General features: G+C 39.8%; 1 protein-coding gene across 1 annotated transcript; it reads left to right on the top strand.

Annotated features, from left to right (window-relative positions):
- The first annotated feature begins 151 nt into the window (after nucleotides 1–151).
- On the top strand, nucleotides 152–27,560 carry castor2 (cytosolic arginine sensor for mTORC1 subunit 2). The gene is made up of 9 exons (XM_044041330.1): nucleotides 152–475; nucleotides 5,491–5,561; nucleotides 6,649–6,842; nucleotides 11,467–11,599; nucleotides 12,016–12,139; nucleotides 23,468–23,578; nucleotides 24,490–24,572; nucleotides 24,814–24,908; nucleotides 25,316–27,560. Exons 1-9 carry the CDS (start codon nucleotides 363–365, stop codon nucleotides 25,376–25,378), a joined length of 987 nt encoding a protein of 328 aa, XP_043897265.1. The 5' UTR covers nucleotides 152–362; the 3' UTR covers nucleotides 25,379–27,560.

Raw genomic sequence — 27,560 nt, 5'->3', positions numbered from 1 at the left:
TTTTTTTCTATTTATATATGTACATATATACACACACATTACATACATTACTAAAATATAATGTTACATTTAGCCTAGCCTCGTGCTTTGATTTTGAAAAGCACAAGGCGGAAGTGCAACCAGGTTTCCGTCGCAGGTTTGACAGCAGGTCCCGTTTTTTTTTTTTGTTTTTTTTTACCTTTCTTTATTCCTCCCTGCCTCTCTCTTTCTTTTCTCTATTTAACACTCCTTGGGCTGCCGTGTGGCTGCGTGTGTGTGTGCGTGCGTGCATGTGTGTTTGTATTTATTTATTTATGCATCTTATGTTAAAGTATCGAGGCTTTCCGTTGTAGCCCCGTTCCTCAAATGAGAAGACGTAAACGATGGAGCTTCATATTTTAGAGCACAGCCTGAAAGTGGCGAGTATAGAGAAAGAGGGGATCCAGATTTGCACTCACGGATTAATAAAACTCGCCTTCTTGGCCTCAAAAACAAGGTACGTAACTTCCAGGACGTTGATCGCGTCGTGAATGTGCTGGTGTTAACGTTAGAGGAAACTGCACGTACTCTACATGTACTTGTGTTAAAGGGCTCGTCCGTGCCTTTGATTGTGCTAATGCAGGTTGAGCTTGTTATTTAAAAGAAAAAAAAGTGTGTTTCATTCTCTGCCACCAGTTTTCTAGGCCGGTGCTTGTTTATTTGTGTGTGTGTGTGTGTGTGTGTGTGCCATTTTGTGTCGACGTCAGTGTGTGTTTGTGTACTTACCACGTTAGAACCTCTCCTGGCACAAACACCGGACTCTTTACAGGATCATAACTGGGCTCTAATGGGGCAGAACCTCATTTCTGAGGCTCTGGTTAGGGTTAAGGCCAAGGCAGTAGGCAACAGTAATTGAGTAAACTACTAATATTTGTGAGACATGCTGTTAATACATGTAATAAATGTATTATTACTAGTGATTTGTTGTAATGTGGTGAGACATGGCAGTTTTAGTTAGCTGACATTGTGCAAGTACTGGATGAATACTACTTTGATCAGATTACTGTCTTTGATTAAGCTTCTCCAATGAGACGAAGGCCTTATCCTCAAGTAAACACAACTTTTACAACAAGAAATGTATTCATACCCACAGACCCCCCACCCAAAAAAAAGATTCTAATTGGGCTTTTCCATTGTACAGTTCTAGCTATACTCGACTTGTTTTTTTGGTTTTCCATCAGTGATAGTACCTGGTGCTGCTCTGGTCAGGTTCCAAGCGAGCTGAGCCGACGTCAACAGACTGCTGGTCACTGACTGGTCAGAGAGTGTCGTCACTGGAATAGTCACAAGTGCGCTGCCGACACAAGAATCAAACACGTCTTTTTTTTAAAAACAAAAACAAAAAATGGCCCATGCTTGGACAAAATGTATACAGGATGCTTGGACAAAATCGTGGAAGAGGTACTGTGAAGTAATGGTAAACGACGTGCCAGATACCCAAACCGAGCCGAGTAGAGCTGAGTAGTGCGAGAACTCTGTAATGGAAAAGTGCCATAAACGCTGTAGTGCTGTAATTCTCAAACATTTTATTTGTTTGAGATTGCTTTATTTTCTCAAAGCCTCTGAGAGCTCCCAAAACGCCAGTTCCACGTGGATAAAAAGCTTATACGATAAAAAGGAAAAGGGGATGGATTCTCCTAACATATGTGTCTACATCTTAATGAGGCTGAGAGGACACATTTTGGCAGTGAATATTGAGAGGACATTTTAGCAGGTTTTTACCACGTCAAAGTGATTTTTAAAGGGTCAGGACTTGACACACTGACATGATGGTTGAGGACCATCTGTAACCCTCATGCGCAGCATTGTCGGCCTTTGTTGCCATCAACAGAAGTTTTACGTCTTGTCCAGCGTTCATTTAATTCATTCATTTACAGTTTGACACAGAAACATTGCCCACTTTCCCCTTTTTCAATGAAGAATTCATGCTACTGTCACCCGCTGGTAAGGACAGTACTTTCCTCTTTTGTGTGCACAGAGCATATGCTCATCAGTTGTCGTGAATGGGATGTTTTTTCTTGTGGACTTTTCCTCAACAAATGCCAACTGAGGCAGCATTGTGGTTTGTCCTCCTTGTGTCCCAGGCCTCAGGGTAACTGGCTTGGGACTTAATCATAGTGTCCTCACAACTGCAGAGAGACAAGTGTGTCTGTGTATTTGAACTTCTCTCTGGAATAAATATCACAACCACATCAAACAAACTCCTCTAACCCTACACAATAAAGTGAGTGTTCGGTGTCGACGCCCCCTTCAGGACATTTTCATATTAATAACTCAGACTCGAGCACATAAATCTGACCAGGGCCTTTTACGCTTGTTCACTTATTAGCATCATGGTCTATTTATTAAAGTCAGCCAAGGAACAAATGAGTTCCCTTCACTGAGCCACTGGCTATTTTACAACAGGCACGGTCAGTCATTAGCCCGAGTGTGCCAGTGCTCTGTTAATCTCTGTTACTGATAAAAAAGGCTGATTACTGATTACGAAAAGATCTAAAGATTACGCTGAGGATTCAAAGTAGTGCTGCAGCGAGTCATTTATTAATTGGTTACTGAATTAATCATCAAACATTTTGATAACCGATTAATCGGTTTGATTTAAATCCCAACATACATTATCTCAAGACACTACACGCAGTAACATTACAATATTATAGAGAGGAGAGAAACCCACTTTAATGTAGGTAACGACTTCAGATTTATCGCATATGTCACAGATTATTTACACTTTGGCAATGAAATGAAATTTAAATGCAGACACGATACTTCCCTGTATGATTTTGCAGCTTTTTTATGTTTGGATTTTTCAAATATTGTCATTTCATCATTTTACTAATTTTCCATTTATATACATGGTGCATGGAATGGAACCGTAAATTAGCCTCTTAATATTCAATCACTTTTCAGAATATGGTTCCAAATGTCCTTTTGACTCTCATTTGTCTCGTTTTAGTTGTCGTTGAACAGCCAATAGGAGGCGCTGTCTGTTCTTCTGATTCTGAAAACAGAAACGAGAGCAGATACAGAAGTTCTGTCTTTGATATCTGAAATTACATCAAGATTATATATGCATCTATATGCCTTATAGATGTATATTTCAGATTCCCAGCCATAAGAATGTTGAAAATGTGAGAATACAACAACAAATGATTTCATTTTGTTAGACTTGTTAAAGTTGTTTTGTTCTTCTGCTGATAACACAATTGATTTGCTGTGTCTTTATCTCTGTTTTGCCAAAACCACAAACCTCTATTTATAGCAGAGGTCTCAAACTTGCATCAAGTTATAATTAGTTATTAACATATGTATATATATGTATACACACATATATATATATCTCATTATTTCAATGACCAAAAAAGACACTCAGTAGGTCATTTAATTTTGAGAGCCCTGATTTAAATCCTCAAGGATCTTCTCGTTGTTGTTCACCTGCTCAGACGACGTCAAAGAACAAAGTCATTACAAATTGTTCTTAATGACGTGGTTATGATCAGTGGTGTACTATTATTATTATTGTTATCAGCAGAGTCACGAGACAAAAGAAGTCCACTGCTCGTCGTCCTCGTGTCCTCACTCCGCGCACACACACACACACACACACAAAACCAAACCACACTGAAAGTCAAAGTAACTCTTGAGAGCTCATTTATTTCCAAGAGAAATGCTGCTGTTTCCATAGAGAGGTGTTATTCTCCCTGTCCCTCTTCACACCTTTCAGCCAAATATGAAGTGCGAGCATTCAATAGCCGCCCTGTAAAGAATGTGATTATCACACGAGTGTTGTGTGCGCTGTTGTGTGCGCTGTGTTTTTCCAGTGCTCTGCTTTCCACTATGCTTTTAGAAATTCTGGGGGACGCCGTGTCAAGCTGACCATGTTAAAAACATTGAGGTTAAATTAAATCGAGAGACTCCTCAGAGAAAGTCACCCCCAAATCACCTTCGTCTGACGCACACACAGAGGGAAAAATAAATTGATTTAATTAAAAAAAAAAGTTCAATATACTTGGGAATGGTAAACACATATTTGGTTTTTGTATAAAATAGACCTGTTTTTTTTGCTGTATAGTTGTAAAATGCCTAATTTTTTAATAAATGGCTAATCATTCTACAGCAAGGGTCTAAAAACTGTTCAGTAGGAGTGAGTAAAATGATATCATTATTATTATCCATCATGTGACGAACACTTGTGACGATGTGTAATTCTGAATAAAAAAACAGTTATTATTACAAAATGAGTCTTTAAGAAGAACAATGACAATGAAAAACAAACATTTCTTGAACCCAAATAATCTTCATTTGTATCTGAACATTTTTAACATTGCCACCAAACCGTTCTTTCTTCACTCATTCACAAGCTGTGTTCGTCTTTTAGCTGCTTTTTGTAACCAGTACAACAACGTCGCCTGTCAACGACAGAAGCTAACTCTTAACAATGGAGCTCAATAAATCAATGATTCATGGCTTTTGTTTGAATAAAGCAGGTAAAACTTGATGCGTTTGATCTACTTTCACGTCGCCACAATGGGACTATTGTGCATGTGGACATTGCAAACAACTTTCTTTGCAAATGTATTGTATTAATAAGAGCAGTTGGTGTGTATCCAGGCCTGCGTTTGCTTCCCTCTGTGTGTGTGTGTGTTTGCAATATCATCTGCTTTATTGGAAGCAGATGATATTGATGACTGATGATTTTTATTTATTATACAGCGATAAGGCAGAGATGCAGGCTCTGGTTGGTCCCTGCACATCTGTCATATGACACGGTTAGGTAACGGTTTATCGATATAGATTAATCACTTTGAAGCGCCCTCATTTTTCAGCTCCTTAAATGTGAATATTTGCATTTGGTTTCTTAGCTCCATGAAACAACAAAGAAATCATTCCCACTGAACACTTTTGCTTTCTTTTTCTACATTTTCTGACATTTTAGGGAGCAAGCAAATAATCGATCACTCGAGACAAAGACAATAAGTGTTCGACTGACCCAAGACTATTGCTGCAAGTAATGATTGCTTTTGTAATGATTAATCTGTCAATTATTTTCTCAATCAATCAAGTACTTGTTTGGCAGAATTTGAAAGAAATGTCTAGTTATGTCAACAAACCACAAACTACTCCGTTTGATCGATTTCTTTATTATTTGGAACAAAGAAACCAGGAAATATTCACATTTAAGAAGCTGGAAAAACAGAGACTTTGTTGCAGTTATTGTGATTTCTTTGCTTCTTATGATAAAGTATAATTTGTATTGTGGACAAAACAAGACATTTGAGAACAAACACAAATAAATATTCCCATCTAAGAAGCTGGAAACTCAGAGCTTGTTTTTAATAACCAAAACAACACGATGAATGAAGTGATTAATAATCGATTCATTTCTTAGGAAGTCCGTCTTTGTCGAGATCAGACCTTTTGCTCATTTAAGACGATTGTGAAACCAGATTTTTTTTCTCTCCCTCTTCTTTTCAGATGCAAGTTCTTCAGTTTGACCGAGACGCCGGAGGATTACACCATCATCGTGGACGAGGAAGGATTTAAAGGTGAGTCACTGTGGCGAGAAAAAGATCACGCCGTGTAATCTGCCGAGCACACTCGGACATTATGGATGCGAGGTTGGTCGGTCTGCTGCTTGCTGCTGTGTTTTGTGGTTCACTGACTGTGAGTGAAATCCATGTCATTACACACCCTTTTCCAGGGTGACCCTCCTCTGTTACCCTGGAGACCGCAGGCCATTTGTTGCATAACTGGCTCAGGTATTTTTCTGCCAGCGACCGACTCTCAATGTGTTTGTGCCTCTTTAAACTTGGCGAAGAAAACAAGTCAAACACATTTGTTTTCATAATAGTTATTAGGTTCAGAAAATGCAAGTATGTTCTTTTGTCCCTATTAAGGTCCCTATTATTTTCTGACATTTTATGGACCAAACCTACGGACCTGTACCTTTTAAATGAGACCTTCATATTACACAGTTGAGGGTTCAAGTCCCGGCATGTTGTGCTGTTTTTTTGCACAAGGTATTCATTTGATTGCAATGCTGGCCCTTTAAAGTGTTTGTTTTGTTTTTTAGTAACAATCTAGGCTTCAAAAAACATTTCCTCTTTTATATTTGAACCAAATCTAACTGGAATTACTTATGTTTGAGAAGCTGGAACCAACAATCATTTTCTTTTGTGTCTTTAACCAGTTACATAAACCTGCAGTAGTTAAGATATAATGATGACTATTGGTCAGTAAACCCCCCCCCCAGAAATGATTCACTTCCTAAATGACCACTGTTAAAAGGGAGGGTTACGATAAATCGAGAAGAGGAGAGGAGTCATCAGAAGTCGGTAATCTGACTCAACTCTATTGTTTCAGATTATCTAATATTAGCTGCCATCATCCATGAGTCATAAAGGAGGAGAGAAGCAGCAAAAACTAGTGGTAGTCACCGAAATGACTGTGCAATTCAATAAAAAACATTTAGTGTTTCAGTTTAATTAAATTGGCTGCAGGATCAAACAAGCCTGTGTTCACCACTGTGACAAAAGTCTCATGACACTGTTTACTGGGCGTGTGGAGCCACTTTGAGTCCACTTCACCTCTTTGTGACACTTTTTCTGTCCGTCTGTCTGTTTCATTTGTCAGAGCTGCCTCAGTCGGAGCACATCAGCGTGGCCGATGCCACGTGGTTGGCCCTGAACGTGGTGTCGGGAGGCGGCAACGCCTCCAACTCGCAGCCCATCGGGGTCACCAAAATCGCCAAGTCGGTGATCGCGCCGCTGGCCGACCACAACATCTCTGTTTTCATGCTGTCCACGTATCAGACGGACTACATTCTGGTGAGTGAGGAGGGAAAAATCCTCCCGCACGGCTTTGTGTTTAATGTTGAACACAGATATAAATCCAAGTGTATCACTGACAGCAGCTTTAAAACTCTAGTGCATAACATTCAAATACAAACACAAACAATCAGGTCCACATGACTTTTTCTGTGTTTCTCAGTAAAGTAGTGTTTAGCGCACAGGAAGTGATTCATTTTATGTCGAAAAACACAAAGAAGTGTCTTTTTATTACATTTAACATATATTTTTTTTAAAAGTCATGTTGCAAATAAAGATTCAACTTTTTGTGGATTTGTATAAAAAAAAATAAAATAATCAATTGATGTTTCAGTCCACGAGGTGGTGCCAAGTGCACACTCTCACCAAGGCTGTTGCGTGAGTGTATCGCAATACATGATTTTACACATAATCAGTATATTTGCAAATATTGTGATAATATCTTATCGTTACTTAAATATCGTGATCTTATCGTGACTTAAATATCGCAATAATATCGTATCGTTACTTAAGTATCGTGATAATATCGTGATCTTATCATGACTTAAATATCGTCATAATATTGTGATCTTATCGTGAATTAAATATCGTGATAATATTGTGATCTTATCGTGAATTAAATGTCGTGATAATATTTTATCATGACTTAAATATCGTGATGATATTGTATCATGGTGTCTCTGGTGATTCCCACCCGTAGTTGTTGCCAAGGGGAAACTTGGACCTTTTAAGGTAACGCTAGCAAATAAAGCGTCAGATTTTGAACATTTCTAAGTAGTCTTTTCGTAGTTGTTTTTCATAGTTAACTCCGGGGGATTCAAGACGATAATTCATCACTAAATAATCTTGCTAACTTCTGCAAACACAACTGTAGAACATTCCTGTGGCGTTGGCTGACAACTTACCAGAAGAGTGGATTAATAAAAACCGGGATGAGACCATGTATTTAGACAGTTCCACTGAATTTAAAACACTTTTTTAAAGTTTTGACAGAGCCTGTTTAAGTAATTTCTGTCCACAGTAAAAACATCAACAACAACAACAATCACCAAAAGTTACACACTGCAGCTTCATTTACATTAATGAAGGCCGGGCAAATGTATTACTAATAGTTTTGTTTGTGTTTGTTGTTGGAAAAATGTTGATCACATGTGTTTTTAACAGCCAATGAGTGATTTCACATCACGCTTTAAAAGTCACTCTATTCATTTGTTATGCAACGGTTGGCAGCACAGTCGCTCTTGTCCTCATGTCTGACACAAAAAAAGCAATAAGGTTGGATATAAAGTCGCTTCCGCAGCCTCGCTTCCTTTGATTTAAGAAGAAATCCTCCCCCAAACCAAAGCATTTGTGGCCACAGGGAGTCTTGCTGTCTTTTTTTATTATTGCCTTGTTCTAGTGGAAAAACAAGGTCTGCTGAGCAGCTCTGGTATGTTTATGAAAATGGAAGAAAAGGGGGCAAAAAGAAAGAAAAAAAACAACCCACAGTGTCGATGCTGATAATCTGTTACATAAAGGGGATCAGCAGCTCAGCCTCTTTCTGGAATTCAAGGTATCATAGTCAGATCTGTTTTCCATCTCGACGCTGGCTGCTCCCACCCACAATCCTAATTAAGAGTGTATTAAATAGAAAAGAGGCAAAACAAAAAACTGCAGTGTTCACCCACCACCTACTTTCACCTCACACTGTGTCAGACTTCATTACAGATGGAGCAGAGGGAAAAACAGAGCAGTATAACGCTTTGTTTTCTTTCCCCCTGTTAGGACCGTTTGTGTTACATAAAGTGGTAAAAACCTGATCTAAATGATAAATGCGCTCATTTAAAAAGAGCTGGAAGCATCCTGACTGAGGCACAGAGCACACAAACCTGGGCTGGGCAATAATTCAATAACACTATATCAATAACAACTTTCACTAGAGAGCAAAAATCTTTAATAATTCCTTCAATTTAAGTGGTTGAATGTTATGCTTGATTCATTTCTAATGTCTTAGAGAAGCCCAGTGAGCTGTCTCAAATTTGGGTAAAAAAAAAAGACGAATTCAGTTTATTTGTCAAAACATTTCTAAAATACTAGTTTTCTCATTTTTATGACAGGTGGTCTAATATATTTGTTAAGCACTGTTATTTCCAGCTCAGCTCCTACAGTCAGGCTAAAATACACTGTGTACAAATAAGTGTTACATTACATTACATTACATGTCATTTAGCAGACGCTTTTATCCAAAGCGACTTACAAAAGTGCATTTAAACATTTGGGTACATATAAGAGCTAGAAGTAAGTAAGAGCTTCAAGTAGAACAAACTATTAAGTGCTAGTCATAAGTGCGATGTACAAGTTTTTTTTTTTTTGTTTTTTTTTTGGCGTCTTAGTCGAGGTAGAGTCGGAAGAAATGTGTTTTTAGTCGGCAGTGTTGCACTCAAACCATTGAGTGCAAAAAAACGTCCCATTGAAACCAATTCAAACAGCAATTTTTTTTAATCTCACTTCAATTAAAGCGTAAAACATGCATTTGATTATATCTGGGTGGCAAGCGAGGTTTTTACCATGGAAGTGATAATTCTCACTACTCTACACCAGATGGCGTTGTTTTTTTGTACTTATTCAGCATATGAGGAAAAAAAACATGCTATTTCCACGAGATGGCACTACGACTGTCCCCCTTCCCTCTCATTGACATATCACAGGCTGTAATAATTCAACACAAAACTATTTACTTTGATGTAGTGTGGAAAATAATTCACATCTTCTGTTTTGTTTTTTATATAAAAACATGTTGGCATCATGACAAAAACCCTGCAGTTAAAGGGTTAAAATCTTTAAAAGTATTTGATATCAATAATTAGCTTAATGAAAGTAGAATATAATAATGTATAATATTTTTTATAGCTTGCTTTTAAAAAAAAGCAAATTTTTGTGCTTAGCTGTACGTGTGTGACTAATATTACAACCGGCCATACTTTTTCAATTGAATGCCTAATATTTGGGTTATTTTACCATGAATAATGTTTAATCGGAAATGAAAGATTATTATACATTTATTTATTGTATTTACCGTTTGCTGTCACTCTTATATTGTGATATATACTGATATTGAATGATATAAATAAGAATATTGTGATAAGACAGCACAAACAACTTAACTCATTCCTAGGCTTACTTAAACTGACGACTGGTCTTGATGAGGTCAGTGTTTATGCCAGAAAAAGGTCCTAAAGAGGGAACAAATTCAAGGACACACACACACACACACACACACACACACACGGCGGGCAGTAGAGAGAAATTCAATTGAAGTAATGGCTGTCACCTTGGATAAGGACACATCACTACTCCCAACACGTCCTCCCTCATCTCAGGACCCCACCTTTGTATGAAGCGGCAGTTTGTTGCGAGACAACAAAGGCTCCACCTATTGATTCAAGTCAAATTTAATCTCCCATCAATTCTCCCTGCTCCATTATATTTTATGTATTAGCGCTGACGTACATGACAGGGAAGTTAAATCTTGCGGTCGTTGTTGGAAAGCATCCACTGCGATGCGACTGTAGCTGCGATGAATCAGAGATTCAAATTACAAATGAAACTTAAATCATAACTTTAATTATAAATATAAACAGTCACAAATGTCAAAGTCTTGAGTATAATGTTTGGCCAGTAGGGGGCAGGTCAAGTTTTTTTGGGGGAAAAAACTTGTCTGCAGCTGAAAGCCTTGTCCTGTCCCATATTTTTGTAGGAGGTCCTACAACCTGTGCACTTCCTGTATGAGGAGGAGCTAATGGCTGTTTTTTGTTTTGTTTTTTTAATAAACAATCAGTGCTGATAATATGTCAATAATCCCTCATACTGTCACACGTTAACAATCCTGTTAACCAAGACTCGTCAAAGCATGAGAACTATGTTTAACTGTTAACTATGGAAAAGTGACCCTTTACCACTGGAGGGCTGAGGACTGCCACCTTGTGGACTGGGACAACCCTGCTTTTGTGGAACTGAAGCTGCTGGGTCAGTTCTGGCGGTTCAGTTGCGGTCCAGTCGGTTCAGCTTCTGCTGGACTATTCTATTCTATACTATACACTATTCTCCAATCGTGCGACAAATATTCTTCTCCCATAAAGAAGAAATAAAAAGGCCATAACATTACTCAGCTTAAACGCTGCTGCTGTTTTTTACAGCCTGTGTGAGTAAAGCATGCAATATACATACATAGTGTATATATCTATATCTATATCTATACATATATATATATATATATATATATATATATATATATACATACTATGTATGTATATCGCATACATATATATAGGTATAGGTATATATTTATATATAACTAACTAAGTCAAACTAAATGAGGAGAAACTTTTCCAAAACACTTCAATCCAATCAGAAGCCAGAACTTCACAAAGAGGTGGTCCTATGTTTGTTACCGGAGAAAAGCCCCAAACACACGTCTTTACAATGTGACTCGAACGAGAGTACAGTTCATGTTTTTGAGCCAGCTCTCAGTTTGAAACAGTGAAATCCACCATAACTCTCTGTGCCTGTCTGTACATGTTTGAATTTTCTTTCATATAAAAATGTTTTTTTTGTAATTATATGGGGGGGATTTTTTTGCCGTCAGGTTCGAGAGCGAGATCTGCCGATGGTCATGCACACGCTGTCTTCCGAATTCACTTTGCTGCGGGTGGTCAACGGGGAGACGGTGGCTGCGCACAATCTGGGCGTCACCAATGGATTTGTGAAGCCAAAGCTTGGTAAGGAGTTAACAATTATACACGTATATGGGCAGAAGTATTTGGCCACACCTGTCAAGTATTGAATTCAGGTATTTTATTCAGGCTTTGGGCTCTTGATCCCTTTCCTCCAGTGAAGGACAATCAACGTTTCTACTGGTGGTACATGTACCATAGTTTGAGAACCATGGGCAGAATATTTGGGCACATATTCCCACAGAAAATCTTCCAAGAAGTGTGGAATTGTTATTGGACGAAAAGGGGGACGAATACCATTTGAAAGTAGTTTGAATACGTCCTTACAGTCTCTGTTTTGTGGTAATGGTCAGGCGTCCCAATACATATAGTGTTTAATGAGTATTAAAGTACAACAACAACATGTTGAACCTTCATATTAATGTTACCGCCTCGTGTATTCGTTTGTTTTTGGACGTCAGTTCCCCGGCCCATCATCCACCCTCTGTCTAGTCCCAGCAACATGTTCTGCGTGACCAGCCTCGACCCGGACACGCTGCCCTCAGTCGCCACCCTGCTCATGGACGTCATGTTTTACTCTGGAGGGTGAGAACCAGCTCCTCTTTATCTTAAAGTACTGCAGTTGATTAAAGGTAGCACTAGAGCTGTGGCCTTAACCTGAGGTCTGAGGCTCTGCCTAACTAGGACCAGGTTTTAGTCCTGACACGGTCAGTGTTTATGGCCAGTAGAAGGTGCTATACGGTGTTAAGCATGCAGTTATTGAAGAGGCGTTACCTGCATCAGCTGAATGGAAGATAAAGTTTCAAAAACTGTCAAAATATAAAATGTCAAAAACGTCATCGGGCGATAGGCGGGGTACACCCTGGACAGTTTGCCAGCCCTAATACAATACGACGACAAAAAATGTCCAAATCTAAACTGTCGAAAATGCCCTGGTATGGTATGTCTTCTAAAACTGTCCAAACATAAACTGTTAAAATGCCATAGTAATACTAGGACACAACAAGGAAAAATATCAATTTCTTGTCACAACATTTATTATTGATAATTTTAAGACAAAGAGCTGAAAAGGGATAATTTAGGCAGCTTTTATAAGTTGAGGGAGAAAGCACGTCCAGCAGGTGGCAGTATTTCCTACTGGTGGTGGTTTTTTTTTCCTCTGTTGTAGCAAAAATGTTTTTAAAAAACAACAATTTCAGCTGCCATTTTTATTTTATTTGTCCAGCGAGGACATGAACGTTGATTAATCACAGGTGGAGCTGCTTCTGCACAAAGACACATTGATTTAAAGGCCTTTGTGTACTTTCCGTGACTTGGTACATTCCACTCCTCCCCTCTGTGTCGATCTATTTGGAATGTTCCACTTCCGGAGCTTCTTCCAAGCGGAGACAGGAACATCAAGAGGACAAGGAGCAGCGGGGACGAACACGTGGACAACCGTGTGGTAACTGCTGTTTAAAAATGATCCACACATTTATCAGATGTTCTGTTTACGCTTTGTTCACGCCTGCTGTTAACATCCGACCTGCACGATCCGATCACAGGTGTTCAGATTACACCTGCTAATGCTAATGTGACGTCACTACCCCGCAAGCACACGATCACCGTCTAACCATGTACGATAAGGACCAGTATATAGTTCACAATAAAAACGTTTTAATGTATTTTGTACTGCAATGACCACATTTGAACACAATTTAGGGCAATAAGAAAAAAAACAAAACAAGCCATGACTTGACAGTGAAGAGTAAAAAGACACATGACACACATTTGACAATGGCAACAAACTTTGTCTGCAACTGAAATGTTTGCAGACATTTAATCAGTTAATTAATAACATTAGTTCAGCACTTCCCGCATAACCAGAGCACAGACTCCTGACACAGTGAACTGAACTGAACTGAAATATAGCTGAACCGGTTGTGATTCCATTCACTATCACTGGCTTTCGGCAGTGCTGTCACTAAATACATCAGCATCCTCTGTTAAATATTGAGATTTTACAAAAATGTTCAGGATTTTTAAAGTCTTTGTAACTGATCTACATCTTTGTTTGGACCAGATCCAGGACCATGAGCCGGCAGGAGGACCTGGAGGAGGACGCGGAGGAGCAGCGCCGACAGGTGTGTGGTAACTGCTGCTTTAAAATGATCCACACATGTATTAGATGTTCTGTTGACGCTCTGTTCACACCTGCTGTTAATACCCGACCTGAGTGATCCCATCACAGGTGTTCAGATTACACCTGCTACTGCAGGAAGGACAACGAATACAGGAAATATTAATGTTATTATTTTCTCCATTAATCAAATATTTGTTTGGGCCAGAAAATGTTTGAAAAATGTTGATCAGTGTTTCTCAAACCTGGAAATGAAGATTCTCAAATGTCTTTTTTTATCCACCAACCAAAAATGATTCAGTTTTAATTATTTCTTTGTCGTAATAATGATAATAATAATAATAATAATAATAATAATGATAATTATGATAATGATAATAATAATGATAATAATGATAATGATAAGCCCATATTCAATATGCCTATATATCTTTCCATAGAACAAAGACATTATTCAAACTCATTCATTTTTGCTTTGTGGACAAAACAACACATTTGACAACATCATCATTTACACCTTTAAAAAACACTCAGCAACATTTTTGCACATTTTATGACTCTTTCACCTGTCATTGCATCACCTCACACGGACCACGTTAACAGCACTTGTCAACAGAGCTTCTGTTCAATGTGTGCACATGATTTGTTCCATTGTTAACAGGTGAAAACTATGGACCAGTCAAAGTGGAAACATTCAATCAATAAATACACCGTTAAATAATGACTCAAATGTGCCATTCATTCATTCAAATTGGAATGAGATACATGTATGTCTTATTAAATGTGCTATTCATTCATTCATTCAAATACCAATGAATTTGATGGAAAAAACATATACAATGACTTGACTATTGAATGAATGATGTCATGGTCCTGTGTTGCAGTGCACTTTGACACATCAAATCAATTCCTCATGCACTGCAACACAGGACCATGACATCATTCATTCAATAGTCAAGTCATTCTACATGTTTTATATCAAATTGGTATTTGAATGAATTAATGCCACATTTAATAAGACATTTATGCATTTCATTTCAATTTCAATGAATGAATTTGAGTCATTATTTCATGGTGTATTTATTGATTGAATTTTGACACTTTGACTCCTCCATACTTTTCACCTGTTAACAATGGAACAAATCATGTGCACACATTAATCACACAGAAGTCTCATTCATGTGTTTATCATTTTTAAGCAGCAGTTACTGGACACCTGGGCCCCAACTGTGTGGTCAACAGTCCACAGAGTGGACGCCTGTCAATTTTTTTTTGTGTTTTTATGTTTTTTTTGGGGATTTCTTTGGGAAAAAATGTGAAATAAAATGGCATAACCCCCTGGTGTTATCTGTGTGGGAAGCCGGGGGAGCACAGCCCAGCCCCAACCCCCCACTACTACAATGGCAGTGGGAGCGCGCGTAGCGTGGCCCCGGCGCCGGGGCCAGGCATTCGGAGCGTGCTGGATTTGAACCAGCCACGGCCGGACTGGCACAACCTTGCGGTTGCGGACAGATCCACCACGCCACGAACCCTTCTGACAGTTGGGACAAGCTCCGGGCGTTTTTCACTCTTCACTGTGGCTGTGGAACCTTGAAACATAAAGGAATTGAACCGTCAACGTCAGGATTCACAGACAGCACGCTAACCAGCTGAGCTATCTGTTCACACTCTTTTCCTCAGGTTTTCTCACATCTATTAACTCTCTGTGTTGAAAATTGTGCTTAAAAGGTCGCCTCGTCTAAGATTCGAACCCCTGATCTTAGCAACTCCAGCTTTTGATGTAACCACGTGAGCTATTTATCCTCGCCTAGAATTTTTCAACGTTGGATGTCTTTCAATAACAGATGACCCAAAAACGCCCAAAAACACCACACTGATGAAGGATTTAAGAATGTCTGTGCAAGATGCTGGGCCACACGGCTGGTGTAGTGGTTAGCGCTCTTGCCTTTGAAACAAGAAGACCTGGGTTCGAGACCCAGTCGGAACAAGCATCTTTCTCCATGGAGCTTTTCATGTTGTGTGCGTGGCTTTTCTCCGGGTTCTACGGCTTCCTCCCACAGTCCATCAGTCGTCCACCACTTTGTCCTCCACTGGAGGGACACAGTGCCAAGCTCAGCTGTCATAGGGTCATAGGACTCTTCACCAGTCCATTCAAAACATGCCACGCAGTCATGATGAAAGTTTCCACTTAAACATTCACATCATGTAAGATTCGAACCCCCGACCATAGGAACGCCAGACGGTGTCTGAACCATGTGAACTACTTGTCTTAGTTTCCTTCCTCCACAATTTGGAAGTCTTTCAATAATAGAACCCACGACCGAAAAAAACGTCAGACTAATGGAATATTTAAGAACGTTTGTCCACGAAGATGGACAACATGGTTGGTGTAGTGGTTAGTGCTCTTGCCTTTGAAACAAGAAGACCTGGGTTCGAGACCCAGTCGGAACAAGCATCTTTCTCCATGGAGCTTTTCATGTTCTGTGTCGCTTTTCTCCAGGTTCCTCTCACAGTCCGTCAGTCGTCTCCCACTTTGTCCTCCACTGGAGGGACACAGTGCCAAGCTCAGCTGTCATAGGGTGATAGGCGGGGTTCACCCTGCACTGTTCGCCAGTCCATTCAAAACATGCAACACAGTGATGAGTCAAATTTCCACTTCAACATCATGTAAGATTCGAACCCCCGACCATAGGAACAGCAGACCATGTGTGAAGCATGTGAGCCACTTGTCTTTGTTTGCTTCTCCCCACAATTTGGAAGTCTTTCAATAATAGAACCCATGACCGAAAAAAAACCTCAGACTGATGGAATATTTAAGAACGTTTGTCCACGAAGATGGACAACGTGGTTGTTGTAGTGGTTAGTGCTCTTGCCTTTGAAACAAGAAGACCTAGGTTCGAGACCCAGTCGGAACAAGCACCTTTCTCCATGGAGCTTTTCATGTTCTGTGTGGCTTTTCTCCAGGTTCCTCTCACAGTCCATCAGTCGTCTCCCACTTTGTCCTCCACTGGAGGGACACAGTGCCAAGCTCAGCTGTCATAGGGTGATAGGCGGGGTTCACCCTGCACTGTTGGCCAGTCCATTCAAAACATGCAACACAGTGATGAGGGAAATTTCCACTTAAACATTCACATCATGTAAGATTCGAACCACCGACCATAGAAACCGCAGACCGTGTGTGAAGCATGTGAGCCACTTGTCTTAGTTTGCTTCTCCCCACAATTTGGAAGTCTTTCAATAATAGAACCCACGACCGAAGAAAAAGGTCAGACTGATGGAATATTTAAGAACGTTTGTCCACGAAGACGGACAACATGGTTGGTGTAGTGGTTAGTGCTCTTGACTTTGCATTGAGTGGATGTAGGTTCGAGACCCACTTGGAACAAGGATCTTTGTGCATGGAGCTTTTCATGTTGTGAATGTTGAAGTGGAAGTTTCCCTCATCACTGTATTGCATGTTTGGAATGGACTGGTGAACAGTGCAAGGTGAACGCCCCCCATCACCCTATGACAGCTGAGCTTGGCACTGTGTCCCTCCAGTGGAGGACAAAGTGGCAGACGACTGACGGACTGTGAGAGGAACCTGGAGAAAAGCCACACAGAACATGAAAAGCTCCATGGAGAAAGATGCTTGTTCCGACTGGGTCTCGAACCCAGGTCTTCTTGTTTCAAAGGCAAGAGCACTAACCACTACACCAACCATGTTGTCCATCTTCGTGGACAAACGTTCTTAAATATTCCATCAGTCTGACGTTTTTTTCGGTCGTGGGTTCTATTATTGAAAGACTTCCAAATTGTGGAGGAAGGAAACTAAGACAAGTAGCTCAAATGGTTCAGACACGGTCTGCTGTTCCTATGGTCGGGCGTTCGAATCTTACATGATGTGAATGTTGAAGTGGAAATTTCACTCATCACTGTGTTGCATGTTTTGAATGGACTGGCGAACAGTGCAGGGTGAACCCCGCCTATCACCCTATGACAGCTGAGCTTGGCACTGTGTCCCTCCAGTGGAGGACAAAGTGGGAGACGACTGACGGACTGTGAGAGGAACCTGGAGAAAAGCCACACAGAACATGAAAAGCTCCATGGAGAAAGACGCTTGTTCCGACTGGGTCTCGAACCAAGGTCTTCTTGTTTCAAAGGCAAGAGCACTAACCACTACACCAACCATGTTGTCCATCTTCGTGGACAAACGTTCTTAAATATTCCATCAGTCTGAGGTTTTTTTCGGTCATGGGTTCTATTATTGAAAGACTTCCAAATTGTGGGGAGAAGCGAACTAAGACAAGTAGCTCACATGGTTCAGACACGGTCTGGTGTTTCTATGGTCAGGGGTTCGAATCTTACATGATGTGAATGTTTAAGTGGAAACTTTCATCATGACTGCGTGGCCTGTTTTGAATGGACTGGTGAAGAGTCCTATGACCCTATGACAGCTGAGCTTGGCACTGTGTCCCTCAAGTGGAGGACAAAGTGGTGGACGACTGATGGACTGTGGGAGGAAGCCGTAGAACCCGGAGAAAAGCCACGCACACAACATGAAAAGCTCCATGGAGAAAGATGCTTTTTCCGACTGGGTCTCGAACCCAGGTCTTCTTGTTTCAAAGGCAAGAGCGCTAACCACTACACCAGCCGTGTGGCCCAGCATCTTGCACAGACATTCTTAAATACTTCATCAGTGTGGTGTTTTTTGGGCGTTTTTGGGTCATCTGTTATTGAAAGACATCCAACGTTAAAAAATTCTAAGCGAGGACAAATAGCTCACGTGGTTACATCAAAAGCTGGAGTTGCTGAGATCAGGGGTTCGAATCTTAGACGAGGCAACCTTTTAAGCACAATTTTCAACACAGAGAGTGAATAGATGTGAGAAAACCTGAAGAAAAGAGTGTGGACAGATAGCTCAGCTGGTTAGCGCGCTGTCTGTGAATCCTGACGTTGACGGTTCAATTCCTTTATGTTTCAAGGTTCCACAGCCACAGTGAAGAGTGAAAAACGCCCGGAACTTGTCCCAACTGTCAGAAGGGTTCGTGGCGTGGTGGATCTGTCCGCAACCGCAAGGTTGTGCCAGTCCGGCCGTGGCTGGTTCAAATCCAGCACGCTCCGAATGCCTGGCCCCGGTGCCGGGGCCGCGCTACGCGCGCTCCCACTGCCATTGTAGTAGTGGGGGGTTGGGGCTGGGCTGTGCTCCCCCGGCTTCCCACACAGATAACACCAGGGGGTTATGCCATTTTATTTCACATTTTTTCCCAAAGAAATCCCCAAAAAAAACATAAAAACACAAAAAAAAATTGACAGGCGTCCACTCTGTGGACTGTTGACCACACAGTTGGGGCCCAGGTGTCCAGTAACTGCTGCTTAAAAATGATAAACACATGAATGAGACTTCTGCGTGATTAATGTGTGCACATGATTTGTTCCATTGTTAACAGGTGAAAAGTATGGAGGAGTCAAAGTGTCAAAATTCAATCAATAAATACACCATGAAATAATGACTCAAATTCATTCATTGAAATTGAAATGAAATGCATAAATGTCTTATTAAATGTGGCATTAACTCATTCAAATACCAATTTGATGTAAAACAAACATATAGAATGACTTGACTATTGAATGAATGATGTCATGGTCCTGTGTTGCAGTGCATGAGGAATTGATTTGATGTGTCAAAGTGCACTGCAACACAGTACCATGACATTATTCATTCAATAGTCAAGTCATTGTATATGTTTTTTTTTCCATCAAATGAATTGGTATTTGAATGAATGAATAGCACATTTAATAAGACATACATGTATCTCATTCCAATTTGAATGAATGAATGGCACATTTGAGTCATTATTTAACGGTGTATTTATTGATTGAATGTTTCCACTTTGACTGGTCCATAGTTTTCACCTGTTAACAATGGAACAAATCATGTGCACACATTAAACAGAAGCTCTGTTGACAAGTGCTGTTAACGTGGTCCGTGTGAGGTGATGCAATGACAGGTGAAAGAGTCATAAAATGTGCAAAAATGTTGCTGAGTGTTTTTTAAAGGTGTAAATGATGATGTTGTCAAATGTGTTGTTTTGTCCACAAAGCAAAAATGATTGAGTTTTAATGATTTCTTTGTTCTATGGAAAGATATATGGGCATATTGGATATGGGCTTATCATTATCATTATTATTATTATTATTATTATTATTATCATTATTACGACAAAGAAATAATTAAAACTGAATCATTTTTGGTTGGTGGATAAAAAAAGACATTTGAGAATCTTCATTTCCAGGTTTGAGAAACACTGATCAACATTTTTCAAACATTTTCTGGCCCAAACAAATATTCGATTAATGGAGAAAATAATAACATTAATATTTCCTGTATTCGTTGTCCTTCCTTTACAAACAGAAAATGACAGCATTTGTATGTGAAGAGAAATGAAAGGTGTGTGTTTGCATATGGAGCAGTGACATCACATTAGCATTAGCAGTAGCAGTAGCAGGTGTAATCTGAACACCTGTGATGGGATCACTCAGGTCGGGTATTAACAGCAGGTGTGAACAGAGCGTCAACAGAACAACTAATACATGTGTGGATCATTTTTAAGCAGCAGCTACCACACACCTGTCGGCGCTGCTCCTCCGCGTCCTCCTCCAGGTCCTCCTGCCGGCTCATGGTCCTGGACCTGGTCCAAACAAAGATGTAGATCAGTTACAAAGACTTTAAAAATCCTGAAAACATTTGTAAAATCTCAACATTTAACAGAGGATGCTGATGTATTTAGTGACAGCACTGCCGAAAGCCAGTGATAGTGAATGGAATCACAACCGGTTTAGCTATATTTCAGTTCAGTTCACTGTGTCAGGAGTCTGTGCTCTGGTTATGCGGGAAGTACTGAACTAATGTTATTAATTAAGTGATTAAATGTCTGCAAACATTTCAGTTGCAGACAAAGTTTGCTGCCATTGTCAGATGTGTGTCATGTGTCTTTTTACTCTTCACTGTCAAGTCATGGCTTGTTTTGTTTTTTTCTTATTGCCCTAAGTTGTGATGACAATGACCTCATTCAATCATGCTTGAAAACACATGAACTGTGCCTTTAACTGCATCTGTTTGAAGGTCTTCAGTCATGAGACATGATGAGACAAAGTAGTATCCAGTTGAAAGTGTTCAAATGTGGTCATTGCAGTAAGTGAAGAAATTTGAGTAAAATACATTAAAACGTTTTTATTGTCAATAATATTGGTCTATTCAACACGGACACTTTTATTTAGAAATTCTACTAAACCACTGCTCCTCAACAGTTTTTTGTTACTTAACCTGCCCCCTACTGGCCAGACTAGATACTCATTCTTAACAGTCAACATTTTTTGTTGACATACCAGGACATTGTTTGACAGTTTATAATTGGACAGTTTTAGACAGTATGAAGGCAAATCAAACTATATGATTATATATTTGACACTAAGTCAGTTTTTTTGAAAACACGTACATGGTTAGACGATGAACGTGTGTTTGCTGTGGAGCAGTGACGTCACATTAGCGGCAGCAACTTTTTTTTCCACACTTAACCTGCCCCCTACTGGTCAGACTAGACACTCATTCTGAACAGTTGTATTGGTCTATTGACATTTTTTGTTGTTTTGGACAGTTCTTGGAGGACATGTGGAGAATTTTTATTTTAACGTTTTTGATGACATACTATACTAGGAAAATTGAACGTGTGTTTACTGTGGAGCAGTGACGTCACATTCGCCGTAGCAGGTGTAATCTGAACACCTGTGATCGGATCGTGCAGGTCGGATGTTAACAGCAGGCGTGAACAAAGCGTCAACAGAACATCTTATAAATGTGTGGATCATTTTAAATTAGCAGTTACCACACGGTTGTCCACATGTTCGTCCCCGCTGCTCCTCGTCCTCTCCCTGTTCCTGTCTCCGCTTGGAAGAAGCTCCGGAAGTGGAACATTCCAAATAGATCGACACAGAGGGGAGGAGTGGAATGTACCAAGTCACGGAAAGTACACAAAGGCCTTTAAATCAATGTGTCTTTGTGCAGGAGCAGCTCCACCTGTGATTAATCAACGTTCATGTCCTCGCTGGACAAATAAAATAAAAATGGCAGCTGAAATTGTTGTTTTTTAAAAACATTTTTGCTACAACAGAGGAAAAAAACCCCACCACCAGTAGGAAATACTGCCACCTGCTGGACGTGCTTTCTCCCTCAACTTATAAAAGCTGCTTAAATGATCCCTTTTCAGCTCTTTGTCTTAAAATTATCAATAATAAATGTGACAGTAATTGATATTTTTCCTTGTTGTGTCCCAGTATTACTAGGATAGTATTACTAGGACACTTCTGACAGTTTATAGTTGGATAGTTTAGTTTTTGTTGATAATATTATACTAGGACATTTTTGACAGTTTATAGTATAGTTTATAGACGCATTATATTAGCCTAGTATAGTATGTCTTCAAAACTGTCCAACTATAAACTGTCAAAAATGTCCCAAAATATGTACTTATATAGAAACTTTCGTCAGAAACTGAACAAATGTGATCTGACAAAGGGCAATTGGCGGGGTACACCCTGCCTATCGCTGGACAGTTCGCCAGTATAATACATCGACAAAAAATGTCCACATCGTCCTCGTATGGCAAAAGCATAGACTGTCCCTAACCTGTCAGCAGCACAAAAAAACAAAAACAAATTCATAGACCGTATGTGTTTAGAGCTGAAAAGTGTAACATGGCAACTTATTTTGGTTCAATTGTACAACTTTATTTTGGGCTTTTTTTAAAGTAAAAACTCATTTCAAATTGTAGTGTACAGTGTTGTTATTGGATACTCGATGATACATCGATTACTGAACTAAAATTTAGTTTTCAATAATTAATTAAAAATTCATTTGTTTTCTGATCCTGCTTTTTAAATGTGAATATCTTCTGTTTTCTTTGGTTCAAGAACCACAATTTCTTTCCCCCTGTGCTGTTGTTGTGGCGTCACCGTGCTGTGAGAGCAGTGGTGTGTACTTATTGATCCATGTTCCTTCTGAGCCAGCTCTCCTGCACTTAAACAAAAATAGCATGTGCGTGTGCGTGTGAATGAATGAGGCACATGCAGTACTTGTTGTTGCTGCAATTAGACCCACGTTTGCTCAGGAGTTAGATCCTGACGATGATTAAAGCTGGGGGTAGGTGGGATATTATGATTCCATAATAACCTTTTAGTATAATGTAAATCAAGTAGACCATATCTTAACCCTGTTTTCTTACGTACCTAATTTTTTAAGGCAAACCAAAAAAAAATCTTTTAAAATTTTTTATCCAACTTAACATTGAAATTTAAAGATCTACTTGTTACGAATATACAGAGGTAAAAATGAACAATTACCAGCACTTTTCCAGAGGTTGTTTAAATGTAACCTGTAGAATATCTGCTCTGGAAAAACTTCAGAATTTAATCTTGCAACTCGATCAATAATTTAGACAGACTACATTAAAAACATGATTCATCTTTTGTTGCTGAGATAACCGTGTATTGAATAAAAGGCTAAAACAGCTCTGAAACCCCTGTGATTGAAAAAACACTGCACACTGTGTGTGTGTGTGTTTAACGATTGTGATGAAATATTTATTGAGATTGGTGTACTGTTTTGTTTTTATTGCTTTTAATGTATTACTATTTTGCATCGTAAAAGTTCAGTGTATTTTACGTGGGTATATAAACGTGGGTTTATACGCTTACACAAGGTCGTGTACACAACTTCTGCCAATAAACCCTCCTAACTGTTACTCTTTCTTTTCCAGGTCAAAGGAGTGCGGAGCGTTCGGCGAAGACTCGAGCCACATCCGCTTCTTCTCCTTCTCGCTGATCGAGGGCTACATCTCTCTGGTCATGGACGAACAGACGACTCAAAGGTGGAGAACAAGAGAACGTGTTTGTGTGTTTTCTTTTTAAAGATATTGTTTCCTTCCGGGGAAGCAAATTCATGATTGAGGGCTGATTAGTTTGTTGCTAAGCAATAACAGAACACTTAGGTTTGGGTCTGACTCATTTATTCTCCTCTGCGCCCCCCCTCCCGTGCCCCCCTCCCGCAATAATGAAACCTGAGCAGCTGTGGGTCTCGTGTGGTTTCTCCTCCATTAAGATCTGACGATTCACTCATTCATAACTGGGGTTTATGAATTTTTATATGGGTCAATTATGACTTCAGGGCATGTGGAGGTAAAACCAAAAATTGGACCAAATTTCCACATGATTGTTTTAAAGTTGGTATTTGGCTTGTTCAGTATGTAGGTCAGCGTCGTCCCTGTGTTTGTGTAAGATTTAATGTGTTGCCTTAAAGGAATAGGTCACCTATTTTTCTCCTTCAGTGGTGTCAGTTGGACAGACAGTAGTGACTGAATTCACTGGCGGTTCTAGCTCTTCTAGCTAACTAAGTTATTAGTTAGTGTCTTGTACTGTTAACATGTTCACTAGTAGAGTAACAAACATGTTTGGGGAACATTTAAAAAGGTAAAAATGGAACTCCGTGTATCTTAAGAATATAATGAACACCTTACCTTGCAGCCAGGAAAACTCACTCCTGCCAAACCAAAGTTCAGAGAAAATCACCATTTTTGTTTGTTAACATCACAAAACACATGAGTTGTTGATCCACAAATGTGTTATTTCGTGACTCTGAGGTTGTGACACAAACTTACCACACAAGGCAGCACTTTGGAATCAATGCAGCTTTGCTCGTGTATCTGTATTTTTTATACATCTCAAGAATGTTATAATACATTTACTGTATTTTATACTAAAATTTGTTTTTGTCTTCTTCAAGGTTTCCAAACAATGTCCTCTTCACGAGCGCTTCTGGTGAGCTTTGGAAAATGGTTCGTATCGGGGGACAACCTTTAGGATTTGGTGAGTAAAAGTTGTTTTAAATGATTAGTTTGTTTCCCCAGAAGTTAAGATTAAACATAGCTAATACAAAATAAAAGCATGGACTGTTATTATTACAGCTTCGTGGAGGATACAAAAAATGTTACCATGCTGTCTTGGACTAAACTACACTGTTCCCAACGTCATGTCGGACTGTTTCTCAGCAGAAGTTGTCGTCGTATGAAACCAATAAAACGTCAGCGTTTGTTTGTTTTCCCTGCAGACGAGTGCGGCATCGTGGCTCAGATATCAGAACCTCTGGCGACGGCGGACATTCCAGCTTACTACATTAGCACCTTCAAGTTTGACCACGCCCTGGTGAGAACACAAACCTCCCTGTGATCACTGCACAGCTTTCTTTTTAACACTAAAAAGCCATTTTCAAATGAAAATATAGTAGTATGGATGTAGCTTTAGCCTGGATGAACACAAATTGAGCCCTTTTTGTTTTAGAAGTAAAACACCTTAGTCTGTACATTGATTGCACTTGACTTAAATTTTGTTTTAAAAGTGTGGATGTGCAGAAATTGAGGCAATTTTGTTTTTAAATAAAAACATCTTGGTGTGGATGAGCAAAACTGAGGCCATTTTGTTTTTAAATAAAAACATCTTAGTGTGGATGAGCACTTAAACTGAGGCCTTTTTGTTCTAAAAAGAAAACATCTTAGTGTGGATGAGCAGTTAAACCCAGGGCTTTTTGTTTTTTGTATCTTTTCTTCCTGCAGGTTCCTGAAGAAAATATCCAAAGTGTGATCGGAGCTCTGCGGACGGAGAGCACGACACAGTGAAGGAAAGTCACTCTGTTCAAAACCTTTTATCGTGTCCAAAAAGTGCCAAGAAGAGCTGATTAGCAGACGACTGTGGACTGGCTCTGAAAGCAGAAGGAGGTGAAAGCACAGTGTGGGTGGAGGGAGGACGACGGTGTGATGGGAGGCCTTTGTTACTTGGATCTTTTAGCCTTTTCTTTGCCCTCGTCCTCCTCTCCGACTCCCTCCGCTGCTCTGGTAGTTGTTGCTTTAGTTTACCAGAACGAGTAGGTTTTATTTTTTCTTCTTTTCCTCTCTTCAGCTGCTTCTTCCCGTGCCCTGACCCTCGTGAGCACCATACTGTATTAGTTACATAATCCCTCTCATGGAAGGATGACGAATGTACTCTGGAAAATGACAGATATATCTCAAGCTCTCCAATTTTTTTTGTTGTTGTTGTTGCGACAGGTCATTTTCTCAGTGCCAAGACGTTTAAATGCTTTTGTCAAAATACTTAACGTGTGCAATGGAAGAAGACGTAAGATGGACGGACGGACGGACAGACGGCGATGTTTTTCTTTTTGTTTTTGCTTTAATTAGCTTGTTGTCGAACATGCTTTAATTACTGCGATGATGTGACCAGTTTCATTCAGTTCTGGTGAAAACATGAAGTGAATACGGAAATTTTGAGGAACTTACTTTTCCGCGCTCTGATAAGTTTTACACGTTCACACTGCGAGCAAACCGAGGGTCACGAGCCAATGTTACGCAATAATAATACATTTAGATTGAGATGAAAATAATCAGTGACAATTTATGTTTGATTTGATCGTTTTAGTAGCTTTTAGACATTTTTCGCAATATGAGGAATTGAGCGCCTTGCAATTTGGTCCCGTGTCGACACGTCGTTTATCATTGGTCAGATCACACTTTCTGTCTCAACAGTTAGGATTGCGAGACGGCTGCCGTCGTACAAACGCTGTCGCTGTTTCACAGTAAATCAGTCGTCAAAATTCAAAGACTTGTTGCTGCGCTATTTTGTACCACGCAAGGCATTGTTTTTAACTGGTATTTTAACGGCTAGCCCAAGATACATTTTTAGGTACGTCATTACGTACATTAGGTTCTGCCTCATTAGGACCAGGTTTTGGTCTCTAAGAAGACTACTGGTCCTGACAAGTCAGTGTTTGACAGAAAAGTTCATAAAGAGGATGTTGATGTGGAGATTTTTTGCACGAAATCAAAAAACAGACGCTCCATGTTTCCAGATTAGTCTCCTCATCGCCGCCTTCTTCACCATTAACTGCCGCTTGTCGCATTTATCTAAAAACACTAAGACGCTGAACGCAGTCGACATTGAATCTGCTTCTGCGTAACGTTGTACGCTAGATTTGAAACCACCACAACATGAGCCACCAGCGGTTTTACTTAAACAACATAGAATCAACTCAAACTCTTTTTTTTAGCATTGCTTCAAACGCTGTACTCAAATATAACGTGTATATTTATACATCATATAAAGTTTAGTCAATGAAAAGGGCGCAAATTTACAGAAAACCTAGATTTAGTCATTCATATGAGGTCAAAAACACAAACCTGTTTCACTCACACATTCGTAAATCCTTTCAAAATAAAACACTGCACACTTCTGGTGACTCGTCAATCGTGTTTGCTCACAGTGTGAACTCAGCGTGAACTCTGACGATAAACACACCAATCACAGTGTTTGCGTCTACGGGAGTAGAAACATGGAAAATAAAAATGACTGAGCCACTTTTGAGAGTGTACTACAATAATGACATAAGCTAAGGCGGACACAGGTGGGAGGAACCCTGGTGTCCGTTTAGATCTTGAACTGCCCCTCCCCTTAACCCGCCCCAGTCTGCACTTTAACGCAGGTTCCCGCCCACAGACCTGCCGGCACGATGTGAAAACGGGGAGGAGGCCGATAACTTGAGAGCGATCGATTCTGTCCAAATGTGTTGGATTTCTGTTGGTCTTAAAAAAGCATTCAGTGATGATGTTTTTGGTTTTTTTCTTTTATCATTTTTCTTTGCACCTAACAGCGGCAGTTCTTCTGATCACTTCTGATTAGCAGAAACCTTGTATTTATCAGTGTTAAATATGTGAGGAAGTGACATTGTCTTCTGATTCCATTTCAAAGAAAACGTCAAAAGCTTTTTTTTCATTTGGAGCTTCTTGTGTGGAAAAAAAATTAAAAATA

This window comes from Solea senegalensis, linkage group LG13, assembly GCF_019176455.1.
Source record: "Solea senegalensis isolate Sse05_10M linkage group LG13, IFAPA_SoseM_1, whole genome shotgun sequence".
NCBI classification, from domain to species: Eukaryota; Metazoa; Chordata; class Actinopteri; order Pleuronectiformes; family Soleidae; genus Solea; species Solea senegalensis.
This window is presented reverse-complemented; position numbering and strand designations above follow the sequence as displayed.